Source organism: Amblyraja radiata, chromosome 21, assembly GCF_010909765.2.
Source record: "Amblyraja radiata isolate CabotCenter1 chromosome 21, sAmbRad1.1.pri, whole genome shotgun sequence".
NCBI classification, from domain to species: Eukaryota; Metazoa; Chordata; class Chondrichthyes; order Rajiformes; family Rajidae; genus Amblyraja; species Amblyraja radiata.
Window position 1 is genome coordinate 14,780,930 of NC_045976.1, and position 25,824 is coordinate 14,806,753.

The following is a 25,824-nucleotide window of genomic DNA, read 5'->3' on the forward strand; positions in this document are numbered from 1 at the left end:
ATGAAGAGGCGTGCATTGGGGCCGATCGCGTTCGCCTCTATGGACGATCAGCCAGATCGTTTCCCAGAAACGAACAGGGGCTCCGACATCTTCGAGCTTCGGGTCCGTATCATTGGTGGTAGTAGCACCATCTGCGTTGACTGTCGACCACTGCCCGCGGCGGTTCCTCTTTGGCGCTGGGCTGGGTCTCTTCTTATTCCCCTCTATGTCGGTTCGGCTGCACCCGTTGTGTGACCAAGGGGCGGGTGAAAGCGTAAACGTCCCGCCGTCTGTGCGGCCACAGTTCGTTAGCTCTCTCCGCGAACCGCTGCGGGTCGCTGAAATCAGCTCCGACGAGCATTAACTGTACTTCTTCAGGCATCTGCTCTAAGAACGCCTGTTCGAAAAGCAGGCAAGGGTGGTGCCCGCCATCAGGGCCAACATCTTTGCCATGATCGTTGATGGCCTTCGGTCGCCGATACATTCCATATATAGCAGCCTTGCCGCCCTGTCTCTACGGGTAATGCCGTAAGCATGGAATAACAGGGCCTTCAACCCTTCGTACTTGCCGCTGGACGGAGGGTCTCTGATATAAGGCAACAGCCTTGAGGCACAGTCCTGTGGTAATGCGCCCACCACATGGAAATACATGGTGTCTCATATAATCAACATGGGCGAACCACACCTGAGGTTGATCAGGCGAAAAGGCTGGCAGTTTGAAGGCCGGTGAGCCCTGCCTCGTGCTGACTGATTCTGCGGGAACACTCTCTTCCCGCATAATTCTTCTTGTCTAACGACGGCTAGTCCCATTGGTCTGGGACACCAATTTAGTGGTCTGAGAAACGACTACTGGAGTTTTCAACAGATCTTTATTCAAAAGTTCGATATCCAGTATACAGGTTCTTCAGACACGTCTGCCCACAACGGTGGTCAGCGCTGACTTAACGCGCGCAAGTGAAAAACCGCGCAAAACAAGCAGCCCCTCCCGAGTCACGTGACCGCGGCTTCCAAATGCCGGGTTCGATATATGCGTGCGCTAGCAGGCGCCGCTACAGCAGTGTTTATACGTTGTCCCCCCATTTCAGGGCACCATAATGTTTGGGACACAGCAATGTCATGTAAATGAAAGTAGTCATGTTTAGTAGTTTGTTGCATAGCCTTTGCATGCAATGACTGCTTGACGTCTGTGATTCATGGACATTACCAGTTGCTGGGTGTCTTCTCTGGTGATGCTCTGCCAGGCCTGTACTGCAGCCATCTTTAGCTTAAACTAGTCCCCTTCAGTTTTCTCTTCAGCATATAAAAGGCATGCTCAATTGGGTTCAGATCGGTCGATTGACTTGGCCATACAAGAATTTACCATTTTTTAGCTTTGAAAAACTCCTTTGTTGCTTTAGCAGTATGTTTGGGATCATTGTCTTGCTGCAGAATGAACAACCAGCCAATGAGTTTTGAGGCATTTGTTTGAACTTGAGCAGATAGGATGTGTCTATACACTTCAGAATTCATTATGCTACTACCATCAGCAGTTGTATCATCAATGAAGACAACTGAGCCAGTACCTTCAGCAGCCCCATACATGCCCAGGCCATAACACACCCACCACCATGTTTTACAGATGAGGTGGTATGCTTTGGATCTTGGGCGCTTCCTTCTCTTCTCCATACTTTGCTCTTGCCATCAGTCTGATATGTTAATCTTCGTCTCATCTGTCCACAAGACCTTTTTCCAGAACTGTGGTTACTCTTTTAAGTACTTCTTGGCAAACTGTAACCTGGCATTCTATTTTTGCTGCTAACCAGTGGTTTGCATCTTGCAGTGTAGCCTCTGTATTTCTGTTTATGAAGTTTTCTATGGACAGTGGTCACTGATAAATCCACACCTGACTCCTGGAGAGTGTTTAAGATCTGTCGGACAGGTGTTTGGGGATCTTTCTTTATTATAGAGAGAATGTTTCTGTCATCAGCTGTGGAGGTCTTCCTTTGCCTGCCAGTCCCTTTGCGATTAGTAGCTTACCAGTGCTCTCTTTCTTCTTTATGATGTTCCAAACAGTTGATTTTGGTAAGCCTAAGGTTTGGCTGACGTCTCTAACAGTTTTATTCTTGTTTCTCAGTCTCATAATGACTTTGACTTTCATTGGCACAACTTTGGTCCACATGTTGGTAAATAGCAATAAAAGTTTCCAAAGGTGATGGAAAGACTGGAGGAAAGACTAGATACGGTGAGCTCTCTTATACCTGCATTAAAGAGGCATTTAAACACACCTAAGCAATTACAAACGCCCTGTGTCCCAAACATTATAGTGCCCTGAAATGGTGGGACAATGTATAAACACAGCTGTGATTTCTACATGATGAAACCAAAATGTATAAAAATACCCTTTAATAAAATCTGACAATGTGCACTTTAATCACATGTGATTTTTTTCCCATTACAAATCTCAAATTGTGGAGTACAGAGGCAAATAAATAAATGATGGGTCTTTGTCTCAAACATTATGGAGGGCACTGTTGAACAATAGAGCACAGTAAATGAATCAACTGCTGGTCTGATAATGCAAGGGCAGTCACTCTCATCCCTCTTCTGAATACAGAGCATTTATTTCACCAATGCTGCCTCAAGGTATTGGAACACCTAATTTAGTAGCATCCTGAGTTACGCACCCATAAAGATTGTTGTTTTGCAATAACACATCGCCACTGCTCTCCCCAAGGCAATCAGGGATGGGCAATACACAATACCCTTATTAAATCACCCCCGTGTCACGGATGCCCTATAAAGATCAAAGCAAAAGCTACAATGATACTCACACCCTAAAACTTCAACAACCCTGAATATATTCATCCCTGAGTTTACCACTCCCTGAATGTGGCAACACAAAATACAACAATTATTAGGGGTAAAATTAGGCTGTTCGGCCCATCGTCTACTCTGCCATTCAATCATGGATGATCTACCTCTCCCTCCTAACCCCATTCTCCTGCCTTCTCCCCATAACCTCTGACACCTATACTATTCAAGACTCTGTCTATCTCTGACATAGAACAGTATAGCACAGGAATGGGCCCTTCGGCTCACAAGGTTTGTGCTCAACATAGTGCACTGCAATATTACACCATTTAGCTGTCTTGAACACATTGTTGTATTTATTGGTGTAGTTTTCACTACTGTGTTTCTAATGATTAATCCGTGAGCTTCATTTGAACAAAAAATATTGTTGCTCTTTGAAGTTTACAGATTAAACAGCGGACATACAGTAATGACAATAAACTAATAAGAATCTTTCATAGAACATTTCAAAGGATTCAATTTTTTTCAAACTGTCCGTCATTGCCTATTCTCTGACTTTGATAGCTTTCCGTTGTACTGCTGATGTTAGTTTGCCATGTTCAGCTTGGTTCTCATTGCAGATAATTACCTTGCACGCGTCATGCTCCTTTCTTTTTTTCATCATCCTCTCTATCTCCGATGTAACCTTGGGAATTATGGCTTTTGTTTCCTTAATTTTCCCTCTTTTGGAAAATGCTAAAGGCATTCAATTTTCTTTTACAGCTTTGTCCCCCAATATTTTATTCTGTTTTATTCTTGCACACTCTTATCTTGCCCAACTGATACCAGGATTACTCCAATTTGGAAGGTACAATTTAGATTTCTCCTTGCCCCTCTTTATTATCAATTTGAACATTGTGATACAGTTCTGATTGTTCTGTCAGGGCTCTGGCCAACAAGCCCAATGTGTACTCCAGCAATGTCCCTTTTTTGTCATTTTGCTGAGAGATGTTCTGCAGAGCACATTTCAGAGAGACCTACTTTCTTCATTTTTGACTTTAAATTGTGCCAATCAGTAAGTCACTCAATATAGTATCAACATAAAATCAATAATATATTATCAATCAATGTAATCTGTCCCCTGCTCGACCCTCTCCATACCCATGACTGTGGAGTCAGAAACAGCTCAAATGCCATATTTAAATATAAATTTGAATTTGGCTTCAAGTTCCTGGGCATGCATATCTCTGAAGATCTGTCCTACACCCTGCACAGTGAGACGATCACAAAGAAAGATCTTCAAAGCCTCTTTTTCCTTAGAAAATTGAAAATTCGGTAAATCAATGAATACTCTATTGAACATTTACAAGTATACAGTAGGGAGCACTGACTGATTGCATCATGGAGTGGTCCAGCAACTCGAACACGCAGAGAGTGGTAGACATTGCCAAGTCTATCACAGATACTGACTACCCCAACATCGAAGAGATCTATAGAAGGCGCTGACTCAGGAAGACAGCCAATATCGTCAAAGTCTCACGACACCTAGGCCACGCTGATTTTGCTTCTACTATCAGGAAGAAGGTATGGGAGTCTGAAAACCGTGACCACCAGGCCATAAAATAGATTCTAACCAGCAACCATCATTAACAACATTAACCTCGACAATTATAAACTTCTATGGACTGTGTTTTTGATTGCACTAAACTTTTTTCACTAATTATTAGTTATTAGTTTATTGAATGTTTTGATTTATTTTTTTCTCTGTGCAGTGCTTATATGCTGTTAAGCTGTTGCGTTAGAATTTCATTCCATTGTTGATGCATATGTACTATGCACATCTGCTTTAAATGTTGCTCCTCTCACCTTAAAGCTATGCCCTCTAGTCTTTGATACTTCCATCCTCATAATTTTATGTACTTCTATCAAATCTTGTCTCAACCTCTGGCATTCCAAAGAAAACAATCCAAGTCTGTCCAACCTCAATGAAAATTATTGCTTGCAGCAGCAACAGGCACATAGATTCAAACAGCCACACAAAAATAAATTCCACATAATTCTTAAAGAAAGAAAACTGCATAAAGGCAATACATTAGTACAGAAAACATAATTAGCAAAAAAGTCCATAGTAATGCAAGAGGTGAGCCATGGCATTCCATTGTCAAGGTAAGTTTAGGGTTGTGTAAATTTGTTCAAATCTCTGATTGTTATAAAAAAAACAATGTTTCTGACCCTGGCGGTGTGGACTTCAAGGTTCTGTACTTCCTGCCCGATGTTATTAGTGAGAAGAGGGCATAGGATTCCTTGTTGATTGATCTTGAGACAACACCTCACAAGATGCTTTTGATGGAGGGAAGGCTGTGCCCATGACGGACCTGACTGAGTTCACCACTCACTGCAGCCTTGCGAGTTCCTTGTGCATTAGAATGACCATTCGAGAACATGATGCAACTAGTCAGGATACTTCCGACCATCTGTAAGAGTATTCAGAGACATACCAAATATCTTTGAACTTCTAAGAAAGTAGAGGTGCTGGTGCGCCTTCTTCATGATTGGATTTATGTGCTGGGCCCAGGACAAGTCATCTGATATGTTAATGCCCATGGATTTGAAGCTGCTAATTTTCTCCGCCACCAATCCACCAATAAGAACCAGCCCATGCACTCCCAGCTTAAAGAAAGCGGAGTCAGGGGATATGGGGAAATGGCAGGAACGGGGTAATGATTGGGGATGATCAGCCATGATCACATTGAATGGCGGTGCTGGCTCGAAGGGCTGAATGGCCTACTCCTGCGCCTATTGTCTATTGTCTATAACTTCCCCTTTCTGAATTCAATGACCAGTTCCTTGCTCTTATTGATATTCAGCACGAGGTTGTTGTTGTGACACCATTCGACCAGCTGTTCTATCTTTCTCCTGTGAAATGACACATCACCATCAGTGATTCAACTAATCACAGTGGTCATAAGATCAAAAGTGGTAGGAGCAGAATTAGGGCTTTCAGCACATCAAGTCTACCCTGCCATTCAATCATGGCTGATCTGTCTCTCCCTCATAACCCCATTCTCCTACCTTCACCCCAAAACTTCTGACACCCGACTAATCAATAATCTATCTTCTCTGCCTTAAATATATCCACTGACTTGACCTCCACAGCCTTCTGTGGCAAATATCTCTAGTCTAGACTATCCCACTAGTGGAAACATCCTCTCCAAAGCCACACTATCCAAGCCTTTCACTATTCTGTACGTTTCAATGAGGTCCCCCTCATTCTTCTAAACTTCAGCGAGTATAGGCGAGTGTTGTCAAACGTTCATCATATGTTAACCTACACATTCCTAGGATTATTCTTGTAAATCTCCTCTGGACCCACTCCAGAGCCAGCATATCCTTCCTCAGATATGGCACCCAAAATTGCTCACAATATTCCAACTGCGGCCTGTCCAGTGCCTTACAGTGCCTCAAAATTACATCCCCGTTTTTGTTTACAAGCCCTTTACTACCAATTCGACTTACAGATGAACTTTTTGGGAATCCTGCACTAGCATTCCCATGTTCTGGATTCTCTCCCCATTTAGAAAATAATCTACGCTATTATTCCATCAACCAAAATACATGACTCCTCACTTTGCTACACTATATTCCATCTGCCACTTCTCTGCCCCCTCTCCCAACTTATCCAAGTCCTTCTGCAGAGTCCCTGCTTTTTCTACACTACCAGCCCCTTCACCTATTTTCATATCATCCGCAAACTTGGCCACAAAGCTTTCAATCCCATCATCCAAATCAATAATATACAACGTGAAGAGCAGTGGCTCCAGCATCAAGCCCTGCGGAACTCCGCTAGTCACTGGCAGCCAACCAGGAAAAAAACCCTTTATTGCCACTCTTTGTCTTTTGCCATCCAGCTAACCTGATATCCATGCCCTCTCTGCCCTTTGGTACCATGGGCTCTCATTTTCCTCAGCAGCCTTTCCATGTGGCACCTTATCAAAGATTTTGTCTGCAAATTGATACTGTATATGGCATTGCAGTTGTGCTTAGCCTTGTAGTCATGGGTGTAAAGAAAGTTAGGGGTCTAAGCACGCTGTCTGCAGGTGTATGTTGATGGTCAATGAAGAGGAAATGTTGTTTCCAATCTGTACTGATTGAGGTCTGCCGTTGAGAAATGCAAAGACCTTATATTTCAAACAAAAGTGAAAAACAATTTTTGGGAAATATTTTTTGACATTCTGATTTGCACAGAAAGTAAAGCATTGAAAAGCAGCAAGAACATTGGACACCGGCAAGAAAAATATTGGACAGAATGACATGGTATGTATAAATACTTCAACTTCAACATAAGCTAGCAGTAAAAAGTAGCAAAGTTGCTGAGGTAAAAACATGTGTTTTTCAACTGAGAATTACAGGATCTCCAAAACGGTGATCTCTTTGGGCAGCATGAACTATCGGCAGTAAAAGGAAGAAATTATTGCCAATGGAGCTCAATTGTAACAGGAAATGCAATGAATTTGATCTTCCAGCATTTCCGATTTTAATTTAGATTTTGCTTTGCCCTGGTATGTTAAACACTTAGCACTTATCTTAATAGAATGACTGACAATATTTATGAGCAATCCTTCAACTATGACCACCCTCTGCATGCTTAACCGTATTGATGTATTGTTTCCCAGCGCAAATGTCTAGCATCAAACGATGTGCCGCCTTTGAAGTCTTGTCCTTTCACCCAATTGAGCACTACTTTCGTGTTTAACAACTTTTGCCCTGAGGGTTTTGCTATTTATAATGCAATGACAACCATTTATTGTGGCATTTTGATCTGTTCAAAGAACAAAACATCTGAAATGAATAATGTAAGATTGGTTTGTTACATATGTACAAATATGTTTTCCAAAAACGTTTTCCTAGAACTGCCAAAAATTCTTGACAAACAGCTGAAAGCTTGCTATATTTTTAGAATAGTTTCTTTGAAATAGCTGAGGTTTTCCTGTCAGAAATGATTGCTTTAATATATTCAGCTATCCAAGGAGAGATAGCTGAATGGATTGCATATTGGTTCCATGGAAGGAAGCAGAGGGTGATGGTGGAAGGTTGCTTCTCAGAATGGTGGCCTGTGATTAGTGGTGTTCCACAGGGTTCGGTGCTGGGCGTGTTACTGTTTGTAATATACATCAATGATTTGGATGAGAACATACAGGGCAAGACTAGCAAGTTTGCTGATGATACAAAAGTTAGTGGTTTTGAAGATAGTGAAGAACGATTGCAGAAAGATCTGGATCGATTGGCCAGGTAGGTCAATTAAAAAGGACCTAAATGTTTTCACCCATAAATAGCAGATTAAAGCAACCCTTCCATTCTCACTCACCCAGATATTACAGCAATATTTTTCTCAGTAAAAATTGATATAATGTCATAAGTGATAGGAGCCACATTAGGCCATTTGGCATGGCTGACCTATATTTTCCTCTTAACCCCATTCTCCAATTAACCCCATGACACCTATACTAATCAAGAATCTATATATCTCTGCCTTAAAAATATCCATTGACAACCTCCACGGCCTTCTGTGGCAAAGAATTCAACAAATTCACCACCCTCTGATGAAAGACATGAGAGATTTAGTCCTATTGTCATCATCAAACAGCATTGCAAAACTCTGAATTATTATTTTCATTGTATACTCAGCCTTCGCAGTTCAAGTTTAACAACGGAAAGAATTAGTGTTAATCTCAGAGGCTGAGCAGCTCCACGTCAGGCAACTCTTCTGCAGACAGTAGATGAACTCATTAATTTATCTCATCAGAAAATTTGTAGTCAAGTAATGTAAAGCATTTTTTTAAATGTTTTTCTTCATCGTTAATTAAGAACAATGGCTCACAGCTTTCTCAAGACTCGTGTTTGATTTGGCAATACTATTTGTTGTGACCTGACATGTATCTGGGCAGAGGAAATTAGTTTAAATTGACATTATAATCAGCACAGACATTATGGGTTGAAGAGCCTTTGTTGCACATTACTAGGTTACATGTCTATATATTGTGCAATGGTCATATTTCAAAGTTTCAATTATTTGATTGCTGATAATTGCACTAATAATGTGATTATTCGTGATAAGACATTTTAGCTGTTTCCAACTCTATAACTATAGGTGACATCTGCATTTAGGTCTAATTTAGTATTTAAGAAGTCCTTCTGAATGAACACTGGCAGACATTGCAGATTGCAGATTGCAGGAAAAGGATTGGGAAATCCTGGGTTATGAAATAAGAATATGGAAAGAAACAAATTCAAAATGGAAAAGCCCCAAGAATCAGAGCAGCATTGTTCCTACATGCAGACTCATTCAGACCACAGATGGACACATGCACCCAAGATCCTTGACTATATTATCTTACTTGGTTTCTTTCTCCTATCCTACCCTTTATCAAACCCCTTCTTCCCTCTTTCAATTCCCATCACACTGAGTTCTGTCCCCAGTTTGTGACGTGTTGAAAGTTCATGGAATGCAGTGGGAGTGGATGCATGGGGACTGATTGCGTGTGGGACAAAGCATGTAGTGGGTGAGTGATTGAACATGTGCGTTAAGTTACTCATTGAGGAAAGAAACTTGCAAAGAATGGGATGGTAGAGGAAGAGAGAGGCATTGAGATAGGAGTCGCAGGAAATATTCTTCCCAGAGGACATTTCGCTGGCCATTTCCATCCACTAATGTTTGTAAGTATCCCTGCAGGGTCCCTATGACCTTCTTAGAGTCATAGTCATAGAGATACAGCGTGGAAATAGGACAATTTACCCACACCAGCCAACATATCCCAGCTAAACTAGTCCCACCTGCCCGTGTTTGGCCTGTATCCCTCCAAACCTGTCCTATCCATGCACCTGTCTAACTGTTTCTTAGTCCTTGGGAAAGTCCCAGCCTCAACTACCTACTCAGGAAGCTCATTCCATACACTCACCACCGTTTGAGTGAAAACGTTACCCCTCAGATTCCTATTAAATATTTTCCCCTTCACCTTAAACCTATGTCCTCTGGTCCTCGATTCACCTACTTGGGACAAGAGTACGCATCTACCCGATCTACTCCTCATGGTTTTATGAACCTATATAAGATCACGCCTCATCCTCCTGTGCTCCAAAGAATAGTGTCCCAGCCTACTCAACCTCTCACTATAGCTCACACCCTCTAGTCCTGGCAACATCTCTGCACGCTTTCCAGCTTGACAACATATTTCCTATAATACGGTGCCCATAACTGAACAAAATACTCTAAATATGGCCTCACCAATGTCTTATACAACTGCAATATGACCTCCCAACTTCTATACTCAATACTTTGACTGATGAAGACCAATGTGCCAAATGCCTTTTCTGACTACTCTACTTGCGACTCCACCTTCAAGAAACCAAGCACATGCACTCCTAGATCCCTTTGCTGTACAACACTCCCCAGAGCAATACCATTCACTGTGTAGGTCCTGTCCATATTAGACGTCCCAAAATGCAACATCTCACATTTCTCTATATTAAATTCCATCAACCATACCCCAAACCACCTGGCCGATCGATCAAGATCTTGCTGTAAATTTTCACAACCATCTTCACTACCTGCAAAATCACCCACTTTTGTATCATCTGCAAACTTGCTAAATCTTGCCGTGTATGTTCTCATCCAAATCAATCAAACAGTAACGGGCCCAGCGTCGAACCCTAAGGCACACCACTAGTCACAGGCCTCCAGTCCAAGAAGCAACATTCCACCATCACCCTCTGCTTCCTTCCATTAAGCCAATTTTCTATCCATTCAGCTATCTCTCCTTGGATCCTCTGCAATCTAACCTTCCAGAGCAGCCTACCATGCGGAACCTTGTTGAATGCTTTGCTGAAGTCCATGTATACAACATCTACAGCTCTGTCCTCATCGACCTTCGATCTCTATCATATTTGTGAGACATGACCTCCCATGTACAAAACCATGCTGTCTATCACTAATCAGGCTTTGTATATCCTATCTCTCAAAATACTCTCCAGTAACTTTCCAACTGCAGGTGTTAAGTTCATTGGCCGATAGTTCCCAGCATTTTCCACGCAGCCTTTGGTGAATAGAGGCACAACATTTGCCTCCAGTCTTCCGCCGATTTCTGTATTTTAAAACAACTCGTAAAATTCAACCAGGGCTAAGGCCAGCAGTTGGAATATTTGATGTCAAAATAGCCTGTTAATCCTGAATGTTACTATCTATTAAGAGCTTTATAAAGCTGTGCTAACCAAATTTCAATGCCCAGGAAAGGGTGCGGATGAATTGTTGGGCCGTGATTTGTGAGACTCAGTTTTCAAATACCTGGAAGACAGAAGTAAAAATGCTGTGCAATGAACATATAATTTTTTTACTGAAATGGATACTCCCTGTTGAGACTCCCATTGTGCAAAACAACATTAGGAATCTCACCGTACCATCATCTCATCATATGTGAACCAGCATCTGCAATTCCTTGTGTTAAAATAATCATGAGCTCCTTGTACCTATGAATCATAAGAATTTTCATTAAAAAAAACTGAACTCGCATAAGCATCAACTATCTTTCACAAAAGGCAACAGAATGTTTTGCTAGTGCAAGTCTGCACATTTCTTTTGTTCAGGATCTCCCCAGAGTTTTTCCTGAACAAAGTTCTCAAAGTGAACCAATAAATAGAAAGCACATTGGTTCTTGATATCCTAAAGACATGCATATCAGTAGCTTAACTAGCTACTACAAATTGCCCAAGTGTGCAGTTGAATGATACAATCTGGGGGGAGTAGACAGAATGTGGTGAGACTGGGATTAATATAGAATATAAATCGATGGTTGATAGTCGGCACGGACTTGTTGGGCCAAGGAGCCTGTTTTCAGGCTGTAATGTATTTCTAATAAGGTTTATTTAGTTTGTCTAAGCAAATGCATTGCCTCGAACTTTCCTTGAATTTAACTGCTATAGTTTTAAGATATCAAGATTTCCTCTTCCCAGATCATGCTATGTGCGAGTACAAACTGCTTTATTTTCTAGTGAGCAGCAAATTGAATTAAATATTGTGCTGAGCTTGTTTCTGAGCTTGTGATTGGAAGACCACTGATGAAGCAATTGAAGATGGCTGGGCTAAAACACTGTCCCAAGGAATTTTTTAGAATAATCTTGAAGCTGTGATGATTGCACTCCTATCATTTGGAGAAAGAGAGCAATTCTGACGTCCCAAAATGTAACACCTTGCACTTATATAGGCTGCCATTGGTTTGATGAAGTCAGTGTACTTCAGAGTCGGACTAGCAATGGAAGATTTCAAAATTCAGTTGCTGGATTGGAGGGTGATCAAAGTTGGCTAATTGAGCTGCCCATAAAAAGAAGGGATGGTGTAGCACAGCGGTCTTTTGGGAGCAGCCGTTTTGGGAGAGAGGCTGTGTGGAGGTGAAGTGCTGTATCGAGGGCGAGTGTGAGGTTTTTTAGTAAGGAGGCTGAGCAAACATTGAGCAGAGGATGACAGGAGGTAAAGGCGCAGTCTGCTGTTTCTTGTGTATGGTTGTTGTGCTTTTATCCTCTTGGTTTGGCACAGTATGGAGATGGCAGGTAGAATGGTGCAATGTTCCTCCTGTAACATGTGAAAAGTCAGGGTAACTGCTGGTGTCCCTGATGACACCTGTAGGAAATGTATCCAGGTGTAGTTCCATACAGACCACATTAACAAACTGAACTTGCAGCTGGATGACCTCAGGATCGTCCAAATGAATGAGAGTTTAGTTATGGCAAGGTGGTCACGCCTAAGATATAGGAAGAGAGTAGATGAGTGACTAGGAGGAAAGGGAATAGGAAGAGTACAGGTGACCCCTGTGGCCAATCCCCTTCAAAACAGATATTCCCTTTTGGATACTGTTGGAGGGCATGACCCATCAGGGATGAGCAGCAGAAGCAGTCAGATCTGTGGTAGCCAGGCTAGCTCTGAGACGCAGCAGGAAAGACTAATGTCAGGCAGAGCCATAGTGTCACAGATTCATCAGTTAGGGGGACATAAGTAGATTCTGTGGCAGCAATCTAGACTCCAGGATGGTGTGTTCTTTCCCTGGTGCCAGGATGTTGGGGAGTGGCTGCATGACATTCTCAGGAGGGAGGGTGAACAGCTAGAAGTCGTCGTGCATGTTGGTACACATGACATGGGTAAGAAAATGTGTGTTCAAGTTCAAGTTCACATTTATTTGTCACATGCACCAATTAAGGTACAGTGAAATTGAGTTACCATGCAGACATACAATCAAAAAGAACACAATACACAACAGAATTTAACATAAACATCCATCACAGTTGAATCAACATTCTTCACTGTGATGGAATGCAATAACGTTCAGTCAATTTTCCACATTTGTTCACCGTGGTCGGGGCTGTGAACCCTCCGTAGTCGCCGCTACAGACAGCCCGATGTACAAGCCTTCTCGTCGGGATGATCAAAACTCCAACGGCGGAACGGATCGGAACACTCCGTGGCTTGGAGTTCCTGAATCGGCTACTTTCTTACCGGAGACCGCGGCTTCACGATGTTATAGTCTGCAGGCCGGCGGTCGGAGCGCTTCTTCTGGCGATCCCCGGCAAGGGATTGACCCGCTCCACGATGGTAAGTCCACCACACCTGCTACTGAAGCTCTGGGCCGGTCCCCGAGAAAGGTCGCACCAAACCAGTTGTTTGGCAGCGAGGGGGGCGAAGATGCGACAAAGAGAAAAGTCACATCTCCATCAAGGTAAGTGACTGAAAAACGGTTCCCTCCTATTCCCCCCCACCACCCCCACACTAAAACATACATTTAGACATACTAAAAACCAAAAAAAGTCGAAAGGACGAACACGCTGTTGGCGAGGCTGCCGAGTCGCGGCACTACCCAATGGAGAGGAACTGAGGAATAGAAAGTGAATTATCACCCTATTGAAAGTGTACTATTGACTCCCAATATTGTGAGGTCCTGCAAAATGAATAAAGGGAGTTAGACAAAAGATGAAAAGGCAGGATCCTCAATACAATTATCTCCGGATTACTCTTGGTGCCGCGTGCTGGTGAGAGTAAGAACAGGAAGTTAGGACAGATGAATGCATGGCGGAGGAGTTGGAGCAGGGGGCAGTGTTTCAGATATTTGGAACATTGGGGTTTCTTCTGAACTCGAATGGAACCAATATCCTGTCAGGCAGGTTTCCTACATGGGTAGGTTTCAAATAGATTGGCAGAAGGGTTTGATCCAATGTAGGATTGATTCAGGTAAGCAGCTGGAAGTTGGTATGGAAGGTGATGAAAAAAAGTTCAGTGGATAAGAAAGGCAGGAGCATGGCAGGAAGCAAGGAAAGACTATTGGATTGAATTGCAATCATTTTAATGCGAGAGGCCTGACAGGCAAGGCGGATGAACTCAGGGTGTGGTTAGGTATGCGCTATTGCAACATTGTTGCTGTTATAGAAACCTGGCTAAGAAAGGGACAGGACTGACAGCATAACGTTCCAGGGTACAGGTGCTACTGGAGAGATGTAGGTGGGGAGTGTTAGAGGTGGGGGGGGGGGGGGGGGGGGGGGGGGGGGGGGGGGTTGCTTTATTCATTAAAGAAAATATCATGGCAGTAGTCCGAGAAGATATTACTGATGGTTCACTCAGTCAGGTTGTGGCGGTGGAAATGAGGAATAAAAAGTAGATTATCACCTTATTGAGAATGTACTATTGACCCCCAAATAGTCAATGGGAATTGGCAAAACAAATGTGCTGAGAGAATGCATGCATCTACAAGACAAATAGGATTGTCACGGTAGGGGATTTTAGCTTTCCCAATATAGACTGTAACTGTCATCGTGCCAAGGATGGGGTGGAATTTGTCAAATGTTTTGTCAGGCAATATGTAGGGTGTCCTACAAGGGAGAGGACAAAGCTTGATCTATTCTTAGAAGATTGGAAAGGGTAAATGACTGAAGTGTCCATGGACATGCCTTTTGGGATCTATGACCAGCTTTAAAATAGTTGTGGATAAAGACAGGACGAGCTCACAAGTAAAAATTCTGAATTGGGACAGGGTCTCCAGGTGAAACTTTGTATACATAAAACAGACGTGTAGTCTTCACTATGGTACACTGTTATTACAACCGTGTTAAATCCAGTTACAAGCTCATGCAAAAAGCAGAGGAGCAAGGAGCTCCAGAACCTAATGGCCACATGACTAAACCTGGAGAGCTGTAAGACCAAGCAGGAGAGCAGGAAGCAGCTACCAGTGGAAAGAAATGCATTTCAGTTTCCACAGCTTCACCTTCCAGCTGAGTAGAGAAGGTGTACATTGGTGGAATATATGGAACTTCTTCATAGAACTCACTTAGGAAAATTTAGAAGGGACAGTTAATGGACGTGTTTTGAGGACAATCAGTATTACGGTTGAGGAGGTTCGTCTTAAGTTTTATGAAGGTGGTTGAATCCCCCGGGCGACATCAGATATATCAAAGGACACTGTGGAAAGATAGAGAAGACATTCCAGGTATCCTGGCTGAGATATACACAAATCATCATTAGATGTGGGTGAGGTGCCAGAAGGCTGGAGAGTGGCTAATGTTGTGCCTCTATTTAAGGTTGCATGGAAAAGCCTTGCAATTATAGACCAGTGAACCTAATGTCTGTGGTAGGCAAGTTACTGGAGAGTATTCTGAGGGATAAGATATATCTGCATCTGGATAGACAAGGGCTGGTAGGAGATAGTCAGCATGGTTTTGTACACATAAGATCATGTCCCACGAATCTCATTGAATATTTTGTGGAAGTGACTAAAATGGTTGATGAAGGCAAAACTGTAGAAGTTATCTATATGGAATTCAACAAGGTATTTGATAAGGTTCCGTATAATAGGCCGCTCTGGAAGGTTAGATCGCCTGGGATCCAGGGAGAGTTAGTCAGCTGGATATAGAAATTACTTTGTGAAGGAAGCAGAGGGTGATGGCAAATGGTTGTTTTCGAATTGGAGGCCTGTGACTAGTGGTATGCCTCAGGTATCGGTGCTTAACTCAATGCTGTTATTAGATTACATGAATGAGTTGGATGAGAATGCACAAGGCATGATTAGCTAGTTTGCCGATGTTACGAACGTGGGTGGCTTGGTAGGTAGCAAGTTCAAGTTCACATTTATTGTCCCATGCACCAATTAAGGTACAGTGATATTTGAGTTACCATACAGCCATACAAGTAAAAAAAGAACGCAATACACAATAATTTTAACATAAACATCCACCACAGTGGAATCAACATTCCTCACTGTGATGGAAGGCAATAAAGTTCAGTCATCTTCCTCCTTTGTTCACCCGTGGTGGTCGGGGCATTGAACCCTCAGTACTGCCTCTGCTGACGGCCCGATGTTAAAGCCCTCTCATCAGGATGATGGAGACTCCGGCGTCGGGATGGAACGGTTGGCCTTTTCTTACCGAAGACAGTGGCTTCACCGTGTTAAAGTCCATAAGTCCCATGGTCGGAGCACATCCACAGCAATCCTCGGCAAAGGATCGCCAGCTCCGCGATGGTAAGTCCACGCCGCGCTTGTGGCTTGAAGCTCTGGGCCGGTCTCTAGGAAAGGCCGCACCACTCCAGTTGTTAGGCGGCGGGGAGGGGACGGAGACATGACACGGAGAAAAATCACATCTCCGTCGAGGTAAGTGACTGAAAACGGTTTCCCCCCATTCCCCCCCTCACTCCCCCCGTAAAAACATACCGAGAAACATTAAAACATACATTTTAGACACACTAAAAATAACAAAAAAGTTGAAATAACACACAGGCTGCTGGCAAGGCTGCCATCTCGGTGTCACCCGATGACGAAAAAAGCGAAGATGGTTATCAAAAATTTCAGTAGGACCTTGATCAGTTGGGCAGGTGGACAGTGGAATGGTTAATGGAATTTAATACAAACAAGTGTGAGATGTTGTATTTTGGGAAATCAACCAGGACAGGACCTTCAGAGTAAATAGCAGAGTTCTAGGTAGTGTTGTAGATCAGAGTGATCTAGGAGTGCAGTACCTGCTTTTGGCACATTGGCTTGCATCAGTCAATTGAGTATAGAAGTTAGGAGGTCATGTTACATTTGTACAAGACATTGGTAACAGGCCCATACGAAGCTTTTCAAAAAGGTGGGTGGCATGACAGGATTACAAAAAATGTATGTAAAATAAGGTGCGTGCAGTGCATATCACAAGCGCGAAGCTCTGGGGTTTTAGATGCTCTCTGGTGCATTCTGAGCCTTATTTTGGAGCATTTTTGCACCAAATTAATGACCAATATTTCAGAAATAATTTTGGTTGAGTCAAGAGTAATGAGTGGGTGGAATGGAATGATTGGGGTCATTGTTGTACACATTTTTTTTAATCAAGAATTGAAGTTGTCCTTGTTTTAATAATCAAGTTGTACTGTTGTAAAATGTTATGTAAAATGAAATAAAGGAGCATGCAAAAACTGCAAACATAATTCTGTAAGTTTTTGCAGAAAAGAAAACCTTTTTTTAGAAAATGTTTTGTGTGTTGATTTGATTGCCTATTACTTTTAGACTGTGTTAGTGTGTGCAGTGCACCTTTAATGGTCCTCCTGACCTAACAACTTCACATCACATCAATTTCAACATGGAATACCGATGTGAATACAACATTTAGTTTGACTTCAATTTCCATCGTGAAACTTGAAGTCAAACTAAATGGTGCATTTACATTACCATGACCGCTTTCAAACTAATCTATTTTACTGTCATACTATTATAACAAATTCTAGTTCCATGATGACTCATAAACAAGATCACAAATCACATTTTGAATTCTCAAACACAATGTGATTGTGAATAATTGCAGAGCTGCCAACTTTCACCGACCATTTCTGTATTTTGATGGCTGAAAATCAGTATTTTGTTGGGGAAATCGGTATTTCTCACATAAATGCAATAGAACATACTGGATTTTTGAACATACTGAACACAGAAACGGATTTTTTAAAATCAATATTTTGCATGCAACCTCATTTATTCTCAAATATCAGTATGGAATACTGAAAATCAGTACTACTGAATTGTGAAACCAATTTTGAAATGTGAATTTATAATTCTTGATTTTGATCCAATCATATCCTTTTATATAACTATAAAACTCTGATCTTGGATGTGTGTGTGTGTGTGTGTGTGTGTATTTATTTGTTTGTGTGTTGTCACATCTTCTCGAAAAAATGACGCGCTAATGGTAACATTTCTCCCCTGGAGTCCAAAATGGCCTTATCTGAAAATGTCATGCTTTATTTCTCGTCATTAATGAAAATATTCAAATATTTGACAAACTTTGAAGTCTGCGCCGTCTTGCTTGCGCTGCGAATGTCATCAACCCCACCGTTCCCTCCTCCTTTGGTTGACGCCCCCTGCCCGCACCCTGCTGCCCGATCCCCGCTGCTCCCCCCTCCTCTCCCCCCCTCCTCCCCCTACCTCTCCCTCCTGCCCCCATTATACAAAAGCTGCTCGCCGCTCCCTGCTCCCTCGTTCAAGATTCTGCCGGAAATGCATCCGCCCCCCTCTCACCCCCTCCCTTCCTCCACCCCTCTCCCCCTCTCCTCCTCCCCCTCTCTTTCCCTCCTCTCCTCCTTCCCCTCCCTCTCCCCCTCTCTCTCTCCCCTCCTCTCTCTTCCCCCCTCTCTCCCCCCTCTCCTCCCCTCCTCTCCACCCCTCTCTCCCCCCGCCCTCTCTCTTACCCTCTCCCCCCTCTACCCCCCCCCTCTCTCCCCACCTCTTTACCCCATCTCCCCCTTCCCACCCCTCCCCCCCACCCCCTTCCCCTTCTCTTCTCCTCTTCACCCCCCCTCTCTGTCTGTCTCTGCCCGTCTTTCTGTCTCTGCCCCTCTCTCTTTGCCCTCACTCTCTGCCTGCCCTCCCTCTCTGGATGCGCCAGCGAGTTAGGGGCTATGCATCAGTGGATAGGGCGGGCATGGGGTAAAATGAGCCAATAAATAATATTAATACACTATCAAGGGGGGGTGGTTAGTGTGTGTGTGTGCGGGTGGTTAGTGAGTGTGGGGGGGTGGTTAGTGTGTGTGTGATGCCGCAGGCCGCCACCCCTCCCCCCGCGCGTTGAGGGGATGGGACCCAATGTCTACCATGTGGAGGCTTATCAAAAGTTTTTCTGATGTCCATATAGACTAAATTTATTACTATGCCCTCGTCGACTTTTCTGGTTACTTCAAAAAACTCAATCAAATTTGTGAGACATGATTGCCTTCGCACAATATCGTGCTGCATATCCCTAATCAACTCCAGACTTTCCAAATATCTATATATGTTATTCCCCAGAATCCTTTCCAATAACTTTGATGGGTTATTCCACGAATGTTATTGATCTAGTCCCAGCTTCCCTCTGGCCTGACTGCAGACTACTCATGTCCATTGAGAAACTATGGGTTTTGGCGTTGGGGATGACTCTAGGATTGGCAGAGACCACACCAACACTCGCAGTAGGGTGAAATCACAAGATATATTTTATTTATAATGGCCAGGAAGTCCAGGATGGACAGGAGGTGCTATATCAGGGCACATGTGCAGTGGCTCTAGTGATCTCAGGCTTGCCCCGGCAGCTCAGTCCTGGTGTTCGAAGGAGGTGTCGTACCAACCTCAGGCTTCTCCCTGCAGTTCACCCTTGCCTCGAGAGGAGGCACTGGCAGTCTCAGGTTTACCTGGTAGCTCATCTTTGATCTTGAAGAGGCGGCGCTGGCAGTTTCTGGGTTATCCTGCTGATTCAGTCTTTGCATATGTGTGTGTGGACAGGAAGAGGCACTGGTGCATCAGGCTTACCCCAGCCACTCAGTATTAATCCCAGTAGAGGTGCTGACTGTCTTGGGCTTCTTCCCAGCAGCTCAGTCTTGACCACACAGTGGCGCTGGTGGCCTCTGGTTTGTCCCAGTGGCTCAGTCCTTCTCGAACCTGTGACAGGAAACACAGCTAGCATGGAGGAGCTCCACATTCTCTCTCTCTCCCATTCTTACTTCATCGTTCACTCTCTCCCTTCTCTCTGCTGGTTTTATAAGGAGTAGGCTGATGTGGTTCAGGTGGGCCAACCTGAGTTATTCCAGCACTGTTTCTTTTTTCGTAAACTGGCATCTGCCATTCCTTGCAGTAAAACAGAAACAGGCCCTTCGACCCAATCCATCCAAGCTGACCAAGATGCCCCAAATTACCGAGTCCCTTTTACCTAAGCCTGGCCTATATTCCTGCAAACCTTTCCGATCCATGATCTAGATTATCATTGGCAATTGCTTTGTTACACAAATGCTGCAGATGTTTATCGTAAATGAACTAAATTTTCACAGACACCGCAGAACCAGTTCTTCAGTTTTAATGACACGTTTTACACATAAAATCATTATTCTAAGAGGTGCGTGCAATTGATAATTCTGATCATATTAACAATCTTTGAAGGATAGGACAATTAATTTGTATTATGACTCATGTGGGACAATACCAAGTCCTGGAATCCTGCAAAATCATTACATTTTTCCAAACAATGGAAGTAAACAGAGCTACCAGAGCAGCAACAAATATTATGTGGCTTCTGCTCATTCTGTAATTCTTCTTATCGAGTCCACATCACAAGATTAGAAATTGTTCCAGTTTAAAACTAATTTATCAGTCAACAGGGACTGTATTATAGCTAAGCAATCTATACCTAGCTACAATCATGCTTCAAAGGATGGGGTCCAACTGCAATCAAAGCAGGATGTAAGTTTTAAGCTGTACTCCTGCACTCTTGGATGTCTCAATTAGGTTTTCAGCCCACAGTCAATGCTTCAAGTATCTTGTCATACATGATTACATAACTTTGTCTGGAGGTTAGAAAACAGAAACAGGCCCTTCGACCCAATCCATCCAAGCTGACCAAGATGCCCCAAATTACCAAGTCCCTTTTACCCAAGCCTGTCCTATATTCCTGCAAACCTTTCCTATCCATGTACCTATCCAAATGTCTTTAAATGTTGTTATTGTACCTGTCCCAACTGCTTCCTTTGGCAGCATGTTCCATATAGCACCACCCTATGTGTGAAAAAGATCACCCTAGGTTCCCATTACTCTTTCCCCTTGTACCTTCAGTTCTTGATTCCTCTACCTGGATAAGACACTTGTTCATGCACCCCATCTATTCCCCTCATGATTTTATACACATCTATAAGACAGTTCCTACTCAATCTTTTCCTAAAGCTCAAACCACTCAAATCCTGACAACATTCTTGTAAAACTTCTCTACTCTTTCCAGCTCAATGGCACCTTTCCTCCAGCAATATGATCAAAACTGACCACAATACTCCGTGCAGCCTTACCAAGGTCTTGGATAACAGTAACATAATTCCCTATCTTCCATACTCAGTTCCTTGATTGATGCCAAAAGCCGTCTTCATGTCTACCTATGACGCCACTTTCAGGGAATTATGTAAGTACTCCTAGATCCCTCCATTCTACACTACAAGGCGGTACAGTGGTGCAGCTGACTAACAGCGTCAGAGACCCAAGTTCGATCCTGACATCAGGTGCTGACTGTGTGGAGTTTCTACGTTCTCTCTGACCGTGTGGGCTTCCTCTGGGTACTCCAGTTTCCTCCCACATCCCAAAGACATGCGGGTTTGTTGGTTAATTGGCCTCTATAAATTGGCACTAGTGTGTAGGGAGTGGATGCAAAAGTGGGATAACATAGAAATGGTGAGAATGGTCTATCTATGGTCAACATGAACTGAATAGGTCAATGAGCCTTTTTCCATGCTGTATCTTAATAGATTTCGGTGGGCGGCGCGACTCTCGTCAGCAGCGGCCTCTGCAGTCCGTCTGTGTTTTATTATTTTTTGTCTCGTTTTTATGTAGTTTTTGTTATTTTTTTTGTTGGGGTATGTGTGTGGGGGGGTGGGGGTGGTGTGGGGGGTGGGGGTGGTGTGGGGGGGTGGGGTAAGTTTAAAATCTTTCCCCTGCACGGGAGACCCGACCTTTTCTTTGTCGGGTCTCCGTTGTCGTTGGGGCTGCAACGTGGAGCGGCCTCCAACAGGAACGACCTGGGGTTCCAGCTGCGGAGCTGCCGACTACTCACCGTCACGGGGCTGGCCGAGTCCGGAGCGGGTGGAGCTGTGGTGGAGCGCTGCTGCCACCAGACCTCCGGAGTTTCGGAGGCTGCAACTGCGGGTTTGGCGGACGGCGGCACCGGGACCGCTTTTCGGGGCTTCCGCAACGGCGACTTCTCCCGCCCGAGTTGCGGGGTTGAAGATTACCTGAGCGGGGCCTTACACCATCGCCCCACGCGGCTTGGAATGGCCGCGGGACTCTGCGAGCGCACGCCGGGGGCTCTAACACCAAGACCCGGTGCGCGACCTTGCATCACCCGGCGTGGCTTTAATGGCCGCGGGACAATCGCCATCGCCAGCCGGGGGCTTTGACTTTGACTCTGACTCTGACATGGGGGGGAGAGTGCAGTGGAGAGATAAGTTTTTTTTGCCTTCCATCACAACGATGTGATGGATGTTTGTGTAAACTGTGTTGTGTCTCAGGTCTTTTTGTTTTGTAATGTATGGCTGCAGAAACGACATTTCGTTTGGACCTCAAGGGGTCCAATTGACAATAAATTGAATTGTATTGTGTATTGTATTGTTAAACCTAAATTAAACACCACTACCATTCACTGTGGAGATCCTGCCTGGGTTTGACGTCCTGCAGTGCAACACCTCGCATTTATCCTTGATATTATTGTTTTCGGTGCTCGAGATGCTGATATACCTCCAATTTGTTGAATGTTTTTTCAGCAAACTGGGTAACATGGCTTTTTACAAATAGGACATCTTACATGAATATCATAATGTTCGAATATATGATAATAAAGGGCAAGAGGTAAAGGCAAAACAATTACGAGAGAAAATATATAAACTAAACAGGATTAAAGGTTACATTTATATAAAACTAGACCAATTGCAGACCTGTTGGGTCCGTATCCCCAACGGCGTTTGCGGGGGGGGGGGGGGGGGGGGGGGGGGGGGCTGCGGCATCACACTCACATTAACCACCCCCCAAACACAAAGGTGGGGGGAGGGGGATGAGAAGAGGGGAGGGAGGGGAGAGGAGGAGGAGGAAACGGGACAGATTTGGGAGGGAAAGGAGAGTGGAGTAGGAGGTGAGAGAGGGGGATGGGGAGAGAGATTGTAGGGGAGGGGGGATGGGAGGGGGAGGGAGGGGGAGAGGGGTGGGGGAGAGAGGGAAAAGAGTGGGGAGGAGAGTGGAGGGTGAAGGGGGGAGAGGTTGAAGAGTGGGGATGGGGAGGAAAGGTTAGGGAGAGTGATTGGAAGAGGGACGGAGGGGTGGTAGGAGCGAAGGGCGGGATGGAGAGAGGAAGGGGGTGGGTAGAGAGGGAAGGGGGGGTGGGGGAGAGAGGGATGGGTGGCAGAGGGAGAGGGGTGAGGAGGAGGGAAACATAGAAACATCGAAATTAGTGCAGGAGTAGGCCATTCGGCTCTTCGAGGCTGCACAACCATTCAATATGATCATGGCTGATCATCCACTCAGTATCCTGTACCTGCCTTCTCTCCATACCCCCTGATCCCTTCAGCCACAAGGGCCACATCTAACTCCCTCTTAAATATAGCCAATGAACTGGCCTCAACTACCTTCTGTGGCAGAGAATTCCAGAGATTCACCACTCGCTGTGTGAAAAATGTTTTTCTCATCTCTGTCCTAAAGGATTTCCCCCTTATCTAGGTATGTTGCAAAGCCTACCTGAAGCGTCGCTGAAAATCTGTCCCAGCCCGTGTGCGCGATTTTGGCGCCGTTTAGAGGGGGGCGGGTTTAAAACGCGATTTCCCCTAGGCTGTTCAAATCGAGGATGTTCAGCCTAGTTAATTATTAACGAAAAATCGCTGGAAGATTCCGTCGCTTTAGCTATTATTACTTTTAAGGGCTTTATCTAATTGTTATAGTAGTTTAAAAATTAACCTCTAAACCCGCGACCGCCGGCACCCGGCCGGATCTCATACAGGGGACAACAGAAGGTAGGCTGTTCATTTTTACATTAAAAAGGGCTTCTTAAGAACCCTTTATACAAAGTTTAATGTTGCGAGTAGCTAATTTGGGCCCCATTATATCCCGCAGTATTTTTCTGGGCATTTGAGGGCACAAATCTACCGCAATGTGAACGTTCTAAACCAGCGCGTTCACAGGATCCCACTAGAAAGCTGATTTAAATGGACTTTAATTTACAGCAATTGAACACTAAATTCCTTCCATTTGGCCTATAAATTAATGTAAATGAGATTTAAAAATCATGTTTTATTGTGAATTATTTGTGAATATTATTTGGACACTTAGGCTATTTAAAAATGTTAATCATTTATTAAGAAATGGATAGATGTTTAGATCTAGTAATTGAAGTTTGAAATGAGCTACAATTGGGTAACTAACTAATTATATGCTTTAATTTCAGGTCATCCAAGTAAGATTATTTTATATTTGTTTCAGAATGCTTCAATCTATGATAACTGAAATTTCATTCAGTTCTCTTAATTTTTAATGAAAGTTATGTGCTTTTGACTGTCCACGATCACAGCTTTTTTGTTATGTCCATAGAAAATCAATAGGGAACAAGATGCTAATTTCCGAGTATGAAAATGGCCATAACTTTTTAAATACTTGAGATATGAAAGTGAATTAGGTGTCAAATTAAACTTCTTTTTATGCTTTATCTGATGGGATAAATTGCAGACTTGATTTTTAAATCTCAAAATTTTGTAACATTGCTACCTTATCTTTAAACTGTGATCCCTTGTTCTGGACTTCCCCAACATCTGGAACAATCCTCCTGCATCTAGCCTGTCCAACCCCTTAAGAATTTTATAAGTTTCTATAAGATACCCCCTCAATCTTCTAAAATCTAGCGAGTACAAGCTGAGTCTATCCAGTCTTTCTTCATATGAAAGTCGTGACATCCCAGGAATCAGTCTGGTGAACCTTCTCTGTACTCCCTCTATGGCAACAATGTCTTTGAGCATTGGGCATTGTGACATCACACGATGGAACGTTCACCAGGTGCTGGTGCTCCTGCAAAGGCATATGTAAATTAATCCATTCCGATTGGACATATGTGAACATTGGGCATTGTGACATCACACGATGGAACGTTCAGCAGGGGCTGGGGCTGGGACTGCTTCTATGGATGAGAAGCCAGTTTATTTTTGAAATATTGGGGGGGGGGGGGGGGGAGAAGGATTTGATTAAAAATGTGTATATAAACATGACGAAATGTAATCAGGAGTTTCTATAAGATCCTCCCTCAATCTTCTAAAATCTAGCGAGTACAATCCGAGTCTATCCAGTCTTTCTTCATATGAAAGTCCTGACATCCCAGGAATCAGTCTGGTGATCCTTCTCTGTACTCCCTCTCTATGGCAACGATGTCTTTGAGCATTGGGCATTGTGACATCACACAATGGAACGTTTACCAAGTGCTTGTGCTCCTGTAAAGGCATATGTAAATGTATCCATTCCGATTGGACATCTGTGAACATTGGGCATTGTGACATCACACAATGGAATGTTCACTAGGAGCTGGGGCTGGAGCTGCTTCTATGGGTGAGAAGCCAGTTTATTTTTGAAATATTGGGGGGGGGGGGGGGGGGAGAAGGATTTGATTAAAAACGTGTACTTAAACACGACGAAATGTAATCAGGAGTGGATACTTAGAAAGAAAAGTGAAATCTCTACCGAAATGGAAAAGATCTCTGCGATTCTTCGTCTGGTTTCGGAGTAGCAATGAATCAAAGGAAGAAAGGCGGCCGGCAGCCATCCATGTAAATGCATCCATTCCGATTGGACATCTGCGAGCATTGGGCATTGTGACATCACACGATGGAACAAATCAAAAGGCAGAAAGGCAGCTGGACGGACGGCAGGCGGCAGCCACAGACTTTTATATAATAACTAGACCAAGTGCAGACCGGTTGGGTCTGTTTCCCCAACGGCGTTTGTGGGGGGGGGGGGGGGGGGGGGGGGGTGAGAAGAGGGGAGGGAGGGGAGAGGAGGAGGA

At 43.9% G+C, this 25,824-nt stretch overlaps 1 protein-coding gene across 1 annotated transcript in view; it reads left to right on the top strand.

Annotated features, from left to right (window-relative positions):
- Window positions 1-25,824, top strand: part of c21h12orf40 (chromosome 21 C12orf40 homolog) — a 75,593-nt gene continuing 49,769 nt past the window's right edge. Inside the window, exon 1 of the mRNA XM_033039332.1 lies at window positions 1-118. Coding sequence (XP_032895223.1) covers window positions 1-118 — 118 coding nt within the window. The remainder of the gene's footprint in view (window positions 119-25,824) is intronic.